The 17,114-nt window shown below is 44.8% G+C and overlaps 1 protein-coding gene across 1 annotated transcript in view; it reads left to right on the top strand.

The window, feature by feature from the left end:
- CALCRL (calcitonin receptor like receptor) overlaps positions 1-17,114 on the top strand; it is a 146,809-nt gene that overhangs the window by 24,778 nt on the left and 104,917 nt on the right. Inside the window, exon 2 of the mRNA XM_077490499.1 lies at positions 6,951-7,035. Coding sequence (XP_077346625.1) covers positions 6,973-7,035 — 63 coding nt within the window. The 5' untranslated portion in view covers positions 6,951-6,972. The remainder of the gene's footprint in view (positions 1-6,950; positions 7,036-17,114) is intronic.

The raw sequence follows: 17,114 nt of genomic DNA, 5'->3' as shown, positions 1-17,114 counted from the left end.
GGAAAGTTTTTTTAGGGACCACATTATTATTATTATTATTATTATTATTATACGCGATTTATATAACACCAACAGTTTACGCAGCGCTTTACAATGTAGAGGGGGGGGCAGCACAATTATAGTACAGTTCAATACAGAAGGGACAGGAGAGCTTACATTCTAAAGGCAGGGGGTGGTGGTACAAAAGGTGAGTTGTAAGCAAGATATACCTGAAATCAGAATTGTATTCTCTCAGTTAAAAAAATAAAATAAAGCATGAAGTTCACACTGCAATACTTACCTTGTCTCCAGGGCTGCCCCCTACAGAATCTCTGCTCCACTGACAGTCCTCTTGATGGTTATCATAATTTAAACCACTCCTGTGAGCCTAGGTTGTCATGAATCTACCGCCCACTAAAAAAATTGGACACAGCAGATGTACAGACCCGGGAACTCAGACCAGGGGTGGTGGGAACCCTTCATAATGGGCACAGCGGGTGTACAGACCCGGGAACTCAGCACAGGGATAATGGGAACCCCTCATAATGGGCACAGCAGGTGTACAGACCTGGGAACTCAGCCCAGGGGTGGTGGGAACCCCTCATAATGGGCACAGCGGGTGTACAGACCCGGGAACTCAGCACAGGGATGATGGGAACCCCTCATAATGGGCACAGCAGGTGTACAGACCTGGGAACTCAGCCCAGGGGTGGTGGGAACCCCTCATAATGGACACAGCGGGTGTACAGACCCGGGAACTCAGCACAGGGATGGTGGGAACCCCTTATAATGGGCACAGCAGGTGTACAGACCCGTGAACTCAGTACAGGGGTGGTGGGAACCCCTTATAATGGGCACAGCAGATGTACAGACCCGGGAACTCAGCACAGCGATGGTGGGAACCCCTTATAATGGGCACAGCAGGTGTACAGACCCGGGAACTCAGTACAGGGATGGTGGGAACCCCTCATAATGGACACAGCAGGTGTACAGACACGGGAACCCAGCACAGGGGTGGTGGGAACCCCTTATAATGGGCACAGCAGGTGTACAGACCCGGAAACTCAGTACAGGGGTGGTGGGAACCCCTCATAATGGGCACAGCAGGTGTACAGACACGGGAACCCAGCACAGGCATAGTTATGGTTAAAGGAAGGGTCACAGTGTGGTTATGGTTGAGTGTAGGGTCACAGGACATTTATGGCACATAATGGATACGGCTGAAGGAAGGGGCACAGGATGGGTATGGTCTGTATGCACGAAGCGCGTTACTGCCCCCTTTTTCGTGACGTACTTCCGGCGTGTGTATTCCACACACACAGCTTGTGGTCAATCGTGGTCCCGGAAAAGAGCGACGGTCACCTTGACTGGGATAGCCTATCCCCACAGCTGCCGGCCGCCACGGGGAGATGGACAGACAGTGACAGGAGCCCCGCCAGGAATGCCATAACACGATGACCCTTGTTTATGCCGATTTCCTGTAAGTGTTCTTAACTGTGTTTTCTAATAAATGACTGGAATACTGCACTTAGAGGCGCCTTCTCTCCTCTTCTATGACGGGATACATGTTAACCCTTTCCTTTGTAGTCATGGCTTTGAGATTTATGGGTCCCTTCTATGGAGTATTAAGTGGAGGGTGCAAGTTAGAAAAAATATGGCCCTTGGGCCTAGTTGAGTGGACATCAGCCTGACAATGTATAACACAGGAGACTCTCACTTGTTTGGTACAGTTAGAATTTTTTTTGTTGTTGGAGGAGTGACAGATGGCATCGGTGCCGCTATAGCCCGATATGTATTAATAGTAGCAAAGCGTTTGCCAAAATAGCTCATCACCGCTCTGAAAACATTTGTGCAACCTGCAAACTTGCTGGCTCCTTCTGCTGGCGCTCATACAGGCGATGAGATGTTCCATCTACCCGAGAGAAGAGATTCATCGAGAGAACCTTCACTCAGACGTTCATCGCTGGGTGACATTGTAATTACTTGTATCTACAATTCAAAGGAACGTCATGTAGCAACATTCATTGTGGGTCTGATCTGCATGAAAAGCTACAATGTATAATGAGAAGAGAAAATCATTCCTCCCGTTGTCAATTGTTATTTTTTTAGTTCTGTTGTGAACTCAACCAAAACAGAGGCAAAAGGGTTGTTTTTCACCAAAGGGTTTAGACCAGCTTTGCTCAGGCAAGAATCCATGGAACCCCCTATTTTTTACAGAGGTTGCTTGGGGTCCTTTGAGCAATTTATTGCCCTTCAGATAAGGGCAATAAACCTTACTTTGCAGCTGAGGTCCGCCAGACTTTCCGAACCTATCGGACCTGCCCACACACGACCGGACTTTTGAGGCGGGCTAGGTCCGGCGGACTATGGCGGGAGTCCGCCGGACTTTTTAAATGAACGGACTCGCCCACGCACGGAGAAAAGTCAGTTCATTTTGAACGTGGCTCCAGGTAGACGGGACTAGCGAAGGAAGTGAATGTTGGCGCCTCCATCTGCGAGATTGACACCTCGCTAGCCCCGTCACCTGGTATGGATTTAAAGGGGAAGCCCGTACGCCAAAGTCCATAGAAGACCCTTATCCGAGCACGCTACCCGGCTGGTCAGGAAAGGGGGTGGGGATGAGCGAGCGCACCCCCCCCCCCCCTCCTGAGCCATACCAGGCCACGTCCTCTCAACATGGGGGACGCTTTGGGGAAGGGGGGGCCCTGCGGCCCCTCCCCCACCCCAAAGCACCTTGTGCCCATGTTGATGAGGACAAGGGCCTCTTCCCGACAACCCTGGCAGTTGGTTGTCGGGGTCTGCGGGCGGGGGGGCTTATCGGAATCCAGGAGCCCCCTTTAATAAGGGGGCCCCCAGATACCGGCCCCCCAACCTATGTGAATGAGTATGGGGTACGATGTACCCCTACCAATTCACCTGGGGAAAAAAGTGTAAACACAAGTTTTTTAAATAATTTATTGCACAGCTCCGGTGGTCTTCTCTTCTTCCGTCTTGGGGGGTCTTCTCGCCGGACTCCTCCGCTATCTTCTGCTCTTTTACTAGCGGAGGAGCCCGGCTTTCTTCTTCGTCGTCGCCGCCGTCCGGGGGTCTTCTTCTGACTTCGGGGTCTTGTCCCCCTCTTCGGTTCCTCTGCCAGGCCTCCGCTATCTTCTTATAGCTCTTCAGGGCCCCCCCTTCCCCAAAGAGCCCCCCATGTTGAGGGCACGCGGCCTGGTATGGCTCAGGAGGGGGGGCACTCACTCGCCCCCACCCCCTTTCCTGACCGGCCGGGCTGCGTGCTCGGATAAGGGTCTGCTATGGACATTGGGGGGGGGAACCCCCATGCCGTTATTTCGGTGTAGGGCTTCCCCTTTAAATCCATACCAGGTGACGGGGGCCAGCGAGGTGTCAATCTCGCCGATGGTGACATTGACCTCCTGCGCTAGTCCCGGCTACCTGGAGCCACGTTCAAAATTACTTTTCTCTGTGTGTGGGCAAGTCCGGTCATTTCAAAAGTCCGGCGGACCAGCACACAGGCGGCCGGATTGTCCACCGGACTGCTATGGTGAGCAAAACCATAGAGACTGGAGCTCTGGCCAGAGCCGTGTACTTTGTCTATATATATATATACATATATATATATATATATATATATATATATATAATCAGACTGTTGGCTAAAGAAACTGAACTTTTCCTAGATCTGCACCTGTCATACAGGACAAGCCTGTCGTTTCTTCTGTTTGTTTTGCTGAATAAAGACATTTTTATTTTACTGAACTGTCTGAGCCGGCTTGTCGCCCCTCTGGTCCCCTACAGTCCCCTACAGTACATAAGGGGTCCATATAGTGAACTTGGTGTTGAGTTATTCACTGTAAGGTCATCACAGAGCACAAGGGGGCGCTCTTTACATCTAGAGGAAAAGAGATTTCATCTCCAAATACGGAAAGGTTTCTTCACAGTAAGAGCAGTGAAAATGTGGAATAGACTCCCTGCAGAGGTGGTTCTGGCCAGCTCAGTAGATTGCTTTAAGAAAGGTCTGGATACTTTCCTAAGTGTACAGAATATAACTGGGTACTGACATTTATAGGTAAAGTTGATCCGGGGAAAATCCGATGGAAGGAATTTTTTCTCCTGCTGTAGCAAATTGGATCATGCTCTGCTGGTTTTTTTTGCCTTCCTCTGGATCAACTGTGTGTATAGGATTGTGTATATGGATTTGTATGATATTATTATTTATTTATTTTTTTTGGATGGACTTGTGTCCTTTTTCAACCTGACTATGTAACTATTTTCTAGCAATCAATGCAGATTTTAACATGTGTGTAAAAAATGTAATAATTTGAGACAGACAGTAGGCTGGTAATGAGAAATAAAAATAATTCCTCCGGCTCTCAATCAACATGAACTATTTTGATTCCTTATGCTGTTAGCGTTAGTAAATAGGAAGGCAGATAAAAATTTACTTGTGTTTAAACTTTGTTTTGTTTTTTTGTTTGTTTTTTGTTTTTTTACATTTCTTCAGTTACTTCCTGGTTTCTAGCCTAGGCCATAATAATGTCATCCATCCCAGGAGTCTTCATGAGAGGAGGGGATTTCTCAGTTAAAGTGGAATGGCCACCCTGAAAAAAAAAAAAACATTAGAAATTAGAAAAAAATCTTAAAAAAAAAAAAATGAAAAAACCTAATCTGCCTCTTCCTCCTCTGCGGAGATCTTCTTTCTTCTCTCCTCCGTGCGGTGTCTTCTGGGTAATGGGTCGCGCTGTGTTCTGGGAACTGTGTGTCCCAGAACACAGCACGTCCCATTCACAAAGCGCTGCGTGACTCGCGCATGCGCAGTAGGAAACGGGCAGTGAAGCCATAAGGCTCCACTGCCTGTTTCCCTTAGATCGAATGGCAGCGCCGGGACCCGAGAGCCGAGGGACGGGTCGGCCTCGGGCGGCCGACATCGCGGGCGCCCTGGACAGGTAAGTCGGCTTATTAAGTCAGCAGCTGCAGTGTTTGCAGCTGCTGACTTTTAATTTTTTTTTTTTTTAAATGGCCCTCCTCTTTAAGCACACCTTCCTGCATGCATGCCTGAGCTAAGAGCTGATGGATTCCAGGAAGTAAATGCTACATAAGTTATCTGCCCTTACTTAAGATGGCCACGACTAGTAATGCCAGGGGTGGGGGTTTTTCTAAAGTTATGCTCAGAACTGAACTAATTATATATATATTTTTTTTTACTGAAAGGTTAGACCAGCCTTTCCCAACCATGGTTCCAGGGAATTCTAGGGTTCTTCCATAGGTAGCAGCGCAATGTTTACCCTTCACCTTTAGTCTTCTACAGTCTCCTCTTCTGGACTGAAATAGCTTCCTCTGATTTCACTGCACACTATGAGCTTCTCACTATGATCCCTGTGCTGAGTTCCCGAGTCTGTACACCCACTGTGCCCATTATGAGGGGTTCCCACCATCCCTGTGCTGAGTTCCCGGGTCTGTACACCCGCTGTGCCCATTAGGAGGGGTTCCCACCATCCCTGTGCTGAGTTCCTGGGTCTGTACACCTGCTGTACCCATTATGAGGGGTTCCCACCATCCCTGTGCTGGGTTCTCGGGTCTGTACACCCACTGTGCCCATTATGAGGGGTTCCAACCATCCCTGTGCTGAGTTCCCGGGTCTGTACACCCGCTGTGCCCATTATGAGGGGTTCCCACCATCCCTGTGCTGAGTTCCCGGGTCTGTACACCCGCTGTGCCCATTATGAGGGGTTCCCACCATCCCTGTGCTGAGTTCCTGGGTCTGTACACCTGCTGTACCCATTATGAGGGGTTCCCACCATCCCTGTGCTGGGTTCTCGGGTCTGTACACCCACTGTGCCCATTATGAGGGGTTCCCACCATCCCTGTGCTGGGTTCTCGGGTCTGTACACCCGCTGTGCCCATTATGAGGGGTTCCCACCATCCCTGTGCTGAGTTCTTGGGTCTGTACACCCGCTGTGCCCATTATGAGGGGTTCCCACCATCCCTTTTGCTGAGTTCCCGGGTCTGTACACCCACTGTGCCATTATGAGGCGTTACCACCATCCCTGTGCTGGGTTCTCGGGTCTGTACACCCGCTGTGCCCATTATGAGGGGTTCCCACCATCCCTGTGCTGAGTTCTTGGGTCTGTACATCCGCTGTGCCCATTATGAGGGGTTCCCACCATCCCTGTGCTGAGTTCTTGGGTCTGTACACCCGCTGTGCCCATTATGAGGGGTTCCCACCATCCCTTTTGCTGAGTTCCCGGGTCTGTACACCCACTGTGCCATTATGAGGCGTTACCACCATCCCTGTGCTGGGTTCTCGGGTCTGTACACCCGCTGTGCCCATTATGAGGGGTTCCCACCATCCCTGTGCTGAGTTCCTGGGTCTGTACACCTGCTGTACCCATTATGAGGGGTTCCCACCATCCCTGTGCTGGATTCTCGGGTCTGTACACCCACTGTGCCCATTATGAGGGGTTCCCACCATCCCTGTGCTGGGTTCTCAGGTCTGTACACCCACTGTGCCATTATGAGGCGTTACCACCATCCCTGTGCTGGGTTCTCGGGTCTGTACACCCGCTGTGCCCATTATGAGGGGTTCCCACCATCCCTGTGCTGAGTTCTCGGGTCTGTACATCCGCTGTGTCCATTATGAGGGGTTCCCACCATCCCTTTTGCTGAGTTCCCGGGTCTGTACATCCGCTGTGCCCATTATGAGGGGTGCCCAAGCTCCCCGCTAACCTGCTGTCCCCCTAAAGTCAGCTATTTTTTGGCAGGGAGGTCTCGCTGTTGGAGTATCCTTGACATACAAAAAAGTAACTGAGTGATCGACCCTTTCAGGCTCCACCAATTAATAAAATATCACATTCCCGTAGACTGGCCTTTTTATTTTTATTTATTTTTTATTTATTTATTTTTTTATTATTGTGTGTAATTTATTCTAAACAGAACATACAAGTACATTTTTTCTTTCTCTTCTATTGCAGATTAATAGCGATCTCCAGCAAGATGTTTTCTTCAAAGATGGAAAAAAATCTTCTCTTATTTTCTATGTTCATCTTCATCACAGCAGTAAGTTGTTGTTATTATTATTATTATTATTTATATTTCAGTATCAATATTATATTATGTTATTATTTTAAAAGTATTATTATTATTTAGTATCATGCTAATATTATTATTATTATTATTATTATTGTTATTGTTATTCATATTTTTTTATATTAATATAATGTTATGTTATTATTTTAATAGCACTATTATTATTTAGTATCATGCTAATATTGTTATTATTATTATTATTGTTATTCATATTTTGTTTTTATACTAATATTATATTATGGTATTATTTTAATAGCACTATTATTATTTAGTATCGTGCTAATATTGCTATTATTATTATTGTTATTAATATTTTGTTTTTATATTAATATTATATTATGTTATTATTTTAATAGCACTATTATTAGTTAGTATCGTGCTAATATTGTTATTATTATTATTATTATTATTATTGTTATTAATATTTTGTTTTTATATTAATATTATATTAGGTTATTATTTTAATAGCACTATGCTTATATTTATTTTATTACTATTATTGTTTTTATTATTAATAATAATAATAATAATAATAATAATAATCATAATAATAATTTATATATACTGTAAGAGAAATAATAGAAGTTCATTGTTTTTATTTTTTAACATTTTAATAACTTCCCCAGAAGAGTAGATTACAATGCCTATCTCTCTGTTTTTAAATGAACATACAGTACATACATAAATAAATATACAGTGAAGTGAAGAACTATTTCTGAGATCTGGTAACTTTATTTCAGGATCTGGAAAGTGGTGATGGTATCACCGTGACTTCACTTGCGTAAAATATTGCTTACATTTGACAGACGTCAATCCCTTTAAATATATACAGTATCTGAATCGTGTCGTCGGTGACATTTCATAGCTGTCACTTCTGTTATAAATTGAATGGGTTCCGTTGATGAAATTCGCAGTTCTGTTTTAGCAGAAAACAAACGTAACGTTAAACTTCAGAAGAAACGCGCCACAGAAATAAGCTGGTGCCACTGCCAAGTTTAGGTCTTTCAGTCCCTACTTAACCCCATCCCAGAAACAGGGTTTTGTCCTCGGATCCCAAAGCCGGCCTTCCCATTACACATACAGTATATGAGTTTGTTGGACATCTCATTCTAAAACCATGACCATTAATATGGAGTCACCCCACCTCCCTTCTCACCATTATTATGACCTTGTCTCTTCCGTGACCATTAATATGGAGTCACCCCACCTCCCTTCTCACCATTATTATGACCTTGTCTCTTCCATGACCATTATTATGCAGTCGCCCCCTGCCTTTAACATCCTCTACTCTTCTTGGGAAAATTTCCACAAGATTTCTTAAGGCGTCTGCAGGAATTTGTGCTCGTTTGTGAGGTCAGGTACTGATGTTGGTCAACAAGGCCTTGCTTCCAATTTATTCCAAAGGTCTTCAGTAGGGTTGAGGTCGGGGCTCTCTGCAGGACACTCATGTTCTTCCACACCAAACTCATCAAGCCATGTCTTTATGGAGGTGTTGGTTGAGAAGACCTGGCTCATTCAATTCACCTGAAGGGTCTTCAGTAGGGTTGAGGTCAGGATGCAGTGCAGGACACTCGACCCACCGCACTAAACTGATCAAGCCGTGTCTTTATAGAGCTGGACTTCTCCAAAAATCATGGCCATTATTATGAAGTTTCCACATGGCAATTAATATGCAGTTACCCTCCTTTGTAGCTATAACATCCGCCACTCTTCTGGGAAGGTCTTCCATTCAATTTTGGGGGGTGTCTACAGGAATTCTGTGCCCATTTTTGACGTCCAATATTGATGTTGGATGAGAAGACCTGGTTTACCATTAATTCAATTCATCCCAAAGGTGTTCAGTTGGGTTGAGGGCAGGACACTTGGGTTCCTCCACACCAAACTGGTCAAACCACGTCATTATGGAGCTGGTCCAATCTTGTAAAACCGGGTCTTTATGGAGCTGGTCCAATCTGGTCACACCATGTCTTTATGGAGCTAGTCCAAAATGGTCAATCCATGTGTTTATGGAGCTGGTTCACGCTGCTCAACTCATGTCTTTATGGAGGTGTTGGTTGAGAAGACCTGGCTCATTCCAATTCATCTGAAAGGTCTTCAGTAGGGTTGAGGTCAGGACGCAGTGCAGGACACTCGACCTGCCGCACCAAACTGATCAAGCCATGTCTTTATAGAGCTAGACTTCTCCAAAAATCATGGCCATTATTATGAAGTTTCCACATGGCAATTAATATGCAGTTACCCTCCTTTGTGGCTATAACATCCGCCACTCTTCTGGGAAGGTCTTCCTATCAATTTTTTTGGGGGGGTGTCTACAGGAATTCTGTGCCCATTTTTGAGGTCCAATATTGATTTTGGATGAGAAGATCTGGTTTACCATTTATTAAATTCGTCCCAAAGGTGTTCAGTAGGGTTGAGGGCAGGGCTCTGTGCAGGACACTTGAGTTCCTCCACACCAAACTGGTCAAACCAAGTCTTTATGGAGCTGGTTCAATCTAGTCAAACCGTGTCTTTATGGAGCTAGTCCAAAATGGTCAACCTATATCTTTATGGAGCTGGTCCACACTGGTCAACCCATTTCTTTATGGAGCTAGTCCAAAATGGTAACCCCATGTCTTTATGGAGCATGTTCACACTGATCAACTCATGTCATTATGGAGCTGGTCCAAAATGGTCAACCCATGTCTTTATGGAGCTGGTCCACACTGGTCAACCCATGTCTTTATGGAGCTGGTTCACGCTGCTCAACTCATGTCTTTATGGAGGTGTTCGTTGTGAAGACCTGGCTCATTTCAATTCATCTGAAGGGTCTTCAATAGGGTTGAGGTCAGGACGCAGTGCAGGACACTCGACCCGCCGCACCAAACTGATCAAGCCATGTCTTTATAGAGCTGGACTTCTCCAAAAATCATGGCCATTATTATGAAGTTTCCACATGGCAATTAATATGCAGTTACCCTCCTTTGTGGCTATAACATCCGCCACTCTTCTGGGAAGGTCTTCCATTAAATTTTGGGGGGTGTCTACAGGAATTCTGTGCCCATTTTTGACGTCCAATATTGATGTTGGATGAGAAGACCTGGTTTACCATTAATTCAATTCATCCCAAAGGTGTTCAGTTGGGTTGAGGGCAGGACACTTGGGTTCCTCCACACCAAACTGGTCAAACCACGTCATTATGGAGCTGGTCCAATCTGGTAAAACCGGGTCTTTATGGTGCTGGTCCAATCTGGTCACACCATGTCTTTATGGAGCTAGACCAAAATGGTCAACCTATATCTTTATGGAGCTGGTCCACACTGGTCAACCCATTTCTTTATGGAGCTAGACCAAAATGGTCAACCCATGTCTTTATGGAGCTGGTTCACACTGCTCAACTCATGTCTTTATGGAGGTGTTGGTTGAGAAGACCTGGCTCATTCCAATTCATCTGAAGGGTCTTCATTAGGGTTGAGGTCAGGACGCAGTGCAGGGCACTCAACCCGCCGCACCAAACTGATCAAGCCATGTCTTTATAGAGCTAGACTTCTCCAAAAATCATGGTCATTATTATGAAGTTTCCACATGGCAATTAATATGCAGTTACCCTCCTTTGTGGCTATAACAACCGCCACTCTTCTGGGAAGGTTTTCCATTCAATTTTGGGGGGTGACCATTAAAATTGAGTCACCCCACCTCCCTTCTCACCATTATTATGACCTTGTCGCTTCCATGACCATTAATATGGAGTCGCCCCCTTCCTTTAACATCCTCTACTCTTCTTGGGAAAATTTCCACAAGGTTTTTTAGGGCGTCTGCAGGAATTTGTGCTCGTTTGTGAGGTCAGGTACTGATATTGGTCAACAAGGCCTTGCTTACAATTTATTCCAAAGGTCTTCAGTAGGGTTGAGGTCGGGGCTCTCTGCAGGACAGTCATGTTCTTCCACACCAAACTCATTAAGCCATGTCTTTATGGAGGTGTTGGTTGAGACGACCTGGCTCATTCCAATTTATCTCAAGAGTCTTCAGTAGGGTTGAGGTCAGGACGCAGTGCAGGACACTCGACCCGCCGCACTAAACTGATCAAGCCGTGTCTTTATAGAGCTAGACTTCTCCAAAAATCATGGCCATTATTATGAAGTTTCCACATGGCAATTAATATGCAGTTACCCTCCTTTGTGGCTATAACATCCGCCACTCTTCTGGGAAGGTCTTCCACTCAATTTTGGGGGGGTGTCTACAGTAATTCTGTGCCCATTTTTGAGGTCCAATATTGATTTTGGATGAGAAGATCTGGTTTACCATTAATTCAATTCATCCCAAAGGTGTTCAGTTGGGTTGAGGGCAGGGCTCTGTGCAGGACACTTGGGTTCCTCCACACCAAACTGGTCAAACCACGTCATTATGGAGCTGGTCCAATCTTGTAAAACCGGGTCTTTATGGTGCTGGTCCAATCTGGTCACACCATGTCTTTATGGAGCTGGTCCAAAATGGTCAACCCATGTCTTTATGGAGCTGGTCCACACTGGTCAACCCATGTCTTTATGGAGCTGGTCCACACTGGTCAACCCATGTCTTTATGGAGCTAGTCCAAAATGGTCAATCCATGTGTTTATGGAGCTGGTTCACGCTGCTCAACTCATGTCTTTATGGAGGTGTTGGTTGAGAAGACCTGGCTCATTCCAATTCATCTGAAGGGTCTTCAGTAGGGTTGAGGTCAGGACGCAGTGCAGGACACTCGACCTGCCGCACTAAACTGATCAAGCCGTGTCTTTATAGAGCTAGACTTCTCCAAAAATCATGGCCATTATTATGAAGTTTCCACATGGCAATTAATATGCAGTTACCCTCCTTTGTGGCTATAACATCCGCCACTCTTCTGGGAAGGTCTTCCACTCAATTTGGGGGGGGGGGGTGTCTACAGGAATTCTGTGCCCATTTTTGAGGTCCAATATTGATTTTGGATGAGAAGATCTGGTTTACCATTTATTAAATTCGTCCCAAAGGTGTTCAGTAGGGTTGAGGGCAGGGCTCTGTGCAGGACACTGGAGTTCCTCCACACCAAACTGGTCAAACCAAGTCTTTATGGAGCTGGTTCAATCTAGTCAAACCGTGTCTTTATGGAGTTAGTGCAAAATGGTCAACCTATATCTTTATGGAGCTGGTCCACACTGGTCAACCCATTTCTTTATGGAGCTAGTCCAAAATGGTAACCCCATGTCTTTATGGAGCATGTTCACACTGATCAACTTATGTCATTATGGAGCTAGTCCAAAATGGTCAACCCATGTCTTTATGGAGCTGGTCCACACTGGTCAACCCATGTCTTTATGGAGCTATTCCAAAATGGTCAATCCGTGTCTTTATGGAGCTGGGTCATGCTGCTCAACTCATGTCTTTATGGAGGTGTTGGTTGAGAAGACCTGGCTCATTCCAATTCATCTGAAAGGTCTTCAGTAGGGTTGAGGTCAGGACGCAGTGCAGGACACTCGACCTGCCGCACCAAACTGATCAAGCCATGTCTTTATAGAGCTAGACTTCTTCAAAAATCATGGCCATTATTTCGAAGTTTCCACATGGCAATTAATATGCAGTTACCCTCCTTTGTGGCTATAACATCCGCCACTCTTCTGGGAAGGTCTTCCTATCAATTTTTTGGGGGGGGGGGGGTGTCTACAGGAATTCTGTGCCCATTTTTTGAGGTCCAATATTGATTTTGGATGAGAAGATCTGGTTTACCATTAATTCAATTCGTCCCAAAGGTGTTTAGTAAGGTTGAGGGCAGGGCTCTGTGCAGGACACTTGGGTTCCACCACACCAAACTGGTCAAACCAAGTCTTTAAGGAGCTGGTTCAATCTAGTCAAACCGTGTCTTTATGGAGCTAGTCCAAAATGGTCAACCTATATCTTTATGGAGCTAGTGCAAAATGGTCAACCCATGTCTTTATGGAGCTGGTCCACACGGGTCAACCCATGTCTTTATGTAGCTGGTCCACACGGGTCAACCCATGTCTTTATGTAGCTGGTCCACACGGGTCAACCCATGTCTTTATGTAGCTGGTCCACACGGGTCAACCCATGTCTTTATGTAGCTGGTCCACACGGGTCAACCCATGTCTTTATGTAGCTGGTCCACACGGGTCAACCCATGTCTTTATGGAGCTAGTCCAAAATGGTCAACCCATGTCTTTATGGAGCTAGTCCAAAATGGTCAACCCATAACTTTTATGGAGCTGGTCCAAAATAGTCAACCCATGTCATTATGAAGCTGGCTTTGTACACAGGGGGCACAGTCACCAAATTTTACCATGAGGTTGGAAGAGCACAATTACAATTTACTAAGTCTTTGTATAACTTCAATGGTGAAGGGACCACAAGTAAAGTCATGGCATCTGGATTTAAGAGTTTTTGGATTCATTATTAAATAATAAAGAAATAATGAAGAAATTTACTAATTATACCAAATGTAATTAGATGTATTCGCTGGGAGAAATGTGTCATTAATAATAAATAGGTATACCTTTACATTTACAGAAGGCAGGAAGAACTCTGAGCTCCTTTTTAGCGTGTATACCTGGCTGATCCTAACTGCTTTGCTAAAAGAAAAAAAAAAGTAATTTTACTAAGCTGATTAGCTCAAGCTCCAAATACACACATAGATGACTGAGATACAGCACTGACTCCTCCCACTTAGAAGGAAAGAATCGCTGCACACCAACCAAGCCCAAGTTTTACATTAGCGAAAAATTCAGCCAGGCTCCATACAGGCCATGCCACAGACGCGTTTCACCCAACCCTTATGGGGTTGGGTTCCTCTCTGCTATGGTTTCTGTATCAATTTTCAATTAGAGGTGGAAAATCAGAAAGCAAATAGTGTTAGTTGTCCTTTTCTCTTTGGAAAACGGTATTGTTCAGGACATCCGTACTATAAGCACACCCCGTATGAAATATAAAATGTGCGTTTTTTAAGAGATTTTACAGAACTAGTAAAAAAAAAAAAAAAAAAAAAATAACATGCTGATTAGACAATTGTGCAATTCGTTTTGGTTCAAATTAATTTTTGGTGATTCGGATGGCGGCTGATGAATCATTGGCTTGCCGGGCCCGTTCCTGAGCAATCAGCTATTCTTCAAATCGATTTCGGATCGGTCGATCAATTTTTAGTTTTTTTGAATTTTAATCGATCCCAAAATTCAAAGTTCATTCGAAAATGAAACGAATTCTGGAAATAAATAACAATATTAGTAACATAATGAATATACCTAAAACTAAACAAAACACATTTTTACGTTTTGCACATGCTTAATACTGAGCATTATGTTTTTTTGTGTTTTTATTTTTTATTTATTTTTTAATAAATGAGTTGATAGTATATATAAAAGAAATAATAAAATTGTCTTAGTGCACAAAAAAATAAAAGTTTTCCCAAAGCATGGAAGCATTCACAGTATATTTACTCACTTATTGTTGATTGGTTGTTGACTACTCTTTTGGTAAAAAAAAATGAAATGTTTAAAAAAAAAAAATGGTGCTTAAATTAAAAATATATATTAAAAAATTAAAAAAATAAAAAATAAATAAATAAATATATATATATATATATATATATATATATATATATATATATATATATATATATATATATATATATATATATATATATACACACACATAAAAGAAACAATAAAATTGTCTTAAAGTGCACAAAAAAAACTCTGTCTCTCTCTCTCTCTCTCTCTCTCTCTATATATATATATATATATATATATATAGAGAGAGAGAGAGAGAGAGAGAGAGAGTTTTTTGTGCACTGAAAGACCATTTTATTGTTTCTATTATTTATATATATAATTTTATTTTATTTTATTTTTTTATTTAAGTGCCATTTTTTTAATACATTTAATTTTTTTTACCAAAAGAGTAGTCGACAACTTCTATGTTTATATATATATATATATATATATATATATATATATATATATATATAAACAATAAAGTTGTCTTAAAGTGCACAAAAAAACTCTCTCTCTCTCTCTGTTTCTATTATATATATTTTATATATATATATATATATATATATATATATATATATATATATATATATATATATATATATATATATATATATATAATTTTATTTTATTTTTTTATTTTTATTTAAGCGCCATTTTTTTAATACATTTAATTTTTTTTACCAAAAGAGTAGTCGACAACTTCTATGTTTTTTATATATATATATATATATATATATATATATATATATATATATATATATCTATATACATACATATATATATATATATATATATATATATATATATATATATATATATACATATATATATATATATCTATATATATATATAAAATAGAAACAATAAAATGGTCTTGCAGAGGGAGAGAGAGAGGGAGAGAGAGAGGCCGCGTACACACGGGCGGACTGTTCGCCCAACCTTGTCCGCTAAACAGTGTTTGGGCGGACAGTCCGCTCGTGTGTGGGCTTTCAGCGGACAGTTTCAGCGGACAGTTGGACGGACAAAGTCTTTCGGAAATTCCGAAAAACTGTCCGCTGAAACTGTGTTTGAGCGAACAGTCCGCCCGTGTGTGGGCCTGTCCGCTGTACTTTCGAAATGAGCGGACTGTTCCCGCTCGGAAAGTCCGCCCATTTCGAGCGCGTGTACAGGTAGGCGGGGCCCGCGAAGGATACGTCGCGGGCTCCGCCGCCTGGAATGGGCTTAAAGGGGAACCCCAACGCCGAAAAAAATCGGCGTGGGGGTTCCCCCCAAGTCCACACCAGACCCTTGTCCGAGCACGCTACCCGGCCGGCCAGGAAAGGGGGGCGAGCGAGCGCGCCCCCCCTCCTGAGCCGTACCAGGCCGCGTGCCCTCAACATGGGGGGTGCCTTGGGGAAGGGGGGCCGCGCGGCCCCCCCACCCCAAAGCACCTTGTCCCCATGTTGATGAGGACAAGGGCCTCTTCCCGACAACCCTGGCCGTTGGTTGTCGGGGTCTGCGGGCGGGGGGCTTATCGGAATCCGGGAGCCCCCTTTAAGAAGGGGGCCACCGGATACCGGCCCCCCACCCTATGTGAATGAGTATGGGGTACAATGTACCCCTACCCATTCACCTGTGAAATAAAGTACAAATAAAAACACAACACAGGGGGAAAAAATATTTTATTGCACAGCCGGGGGTCTTCCGTCTTCGGGGGTCTTCTCGCCGGACTCCTCCGCTATGTGTGTGTAGCTCTTTTGCTAGCGGAGGAGTCCGGCTTTCTTCCTCCCCGCCGCCGGCCTCTTCTCCCGACTTCGGGGGTCTTGTCCCCCTCTTCGGTTCTTCTGCCGGGCCACCGCGCCTGGTCCGGTGGCCCGGTCTTCTGTCGCCGTCTTCCGTTCTTCTGTCGCCGCCTTCGGTTCTTCTGCCGGGCCACCGCGCCTTCTTGTAGCTCTTTTACAGGCGGTGGCCCGGTCTTCTGTCGCCGATGTCGTCGCCGCCGCCGCCGCCGCCTTCCGTTCTTGTTCTTCTTCTTGTTCTTCTTCTTCTTCTCCTGGAGATGTTGACTCGACGAGCTCTCCGGCCGGAATGCCAGGGACGCGCTCTGCTGCCACTTATATAGTGACAATGGGGCGGGGTCACATGGTATATGTCACATGGGTTGGTCACATGGGTTGATGTCACATGGGGACTATGACATCGTAAGGGGGCGGGGTCACCATGTGACCAACCCATGTGACATATACCATGTGACCCCGCCCCATTGTCACTATATAAGTGACCGCACAGCGCGTCCCCGGCATTCCGGCCGGAGAGCTCGTCGAGTCAACATCTCCAGGAGAAGAAGAAGAAGAACAAGAACGGAAGGCGGCGGCGGCGGCGGCGACGACGACATCGGCGACAGAAGACCGGGCCACCGCCTGTAAAAGAGCTACAAGAAGGCGCGGTGGCCCGGCAGAAGAACCGAAGGCGGCGACAGAAGAACGGAAGACGGCGACAGAAGACCGGGCCACCGGACCAGGCGCGGTGGCCCGGCAGAAGAACCGAAGAGGGGGACAAGACCCCCGAAGTCGGGAGAAG

This window comes from Lithobates pipiens, unplaced genomic scaffold (assembly GCF_037356315.1).
Source record: "Lithobates pipiens isolate NorthernLeopardFrog02 unplaced genomic scaffold, aLitPip1_a1.2 Scaffold_19, whole genome shotgun sequence".
In the NCBI taxonomy this organism is placed as follows: domain Eukaryota; kingdom Metazoa; phylum Chordata; class Amphibia; order Anura; family Ranidae; genus Lithobates; species Lithobates pipiens.
Note: the sequence above shows the minus strand (reverse complement) of the source record. Positions and strands in the feature narration are given on the sequence as shown.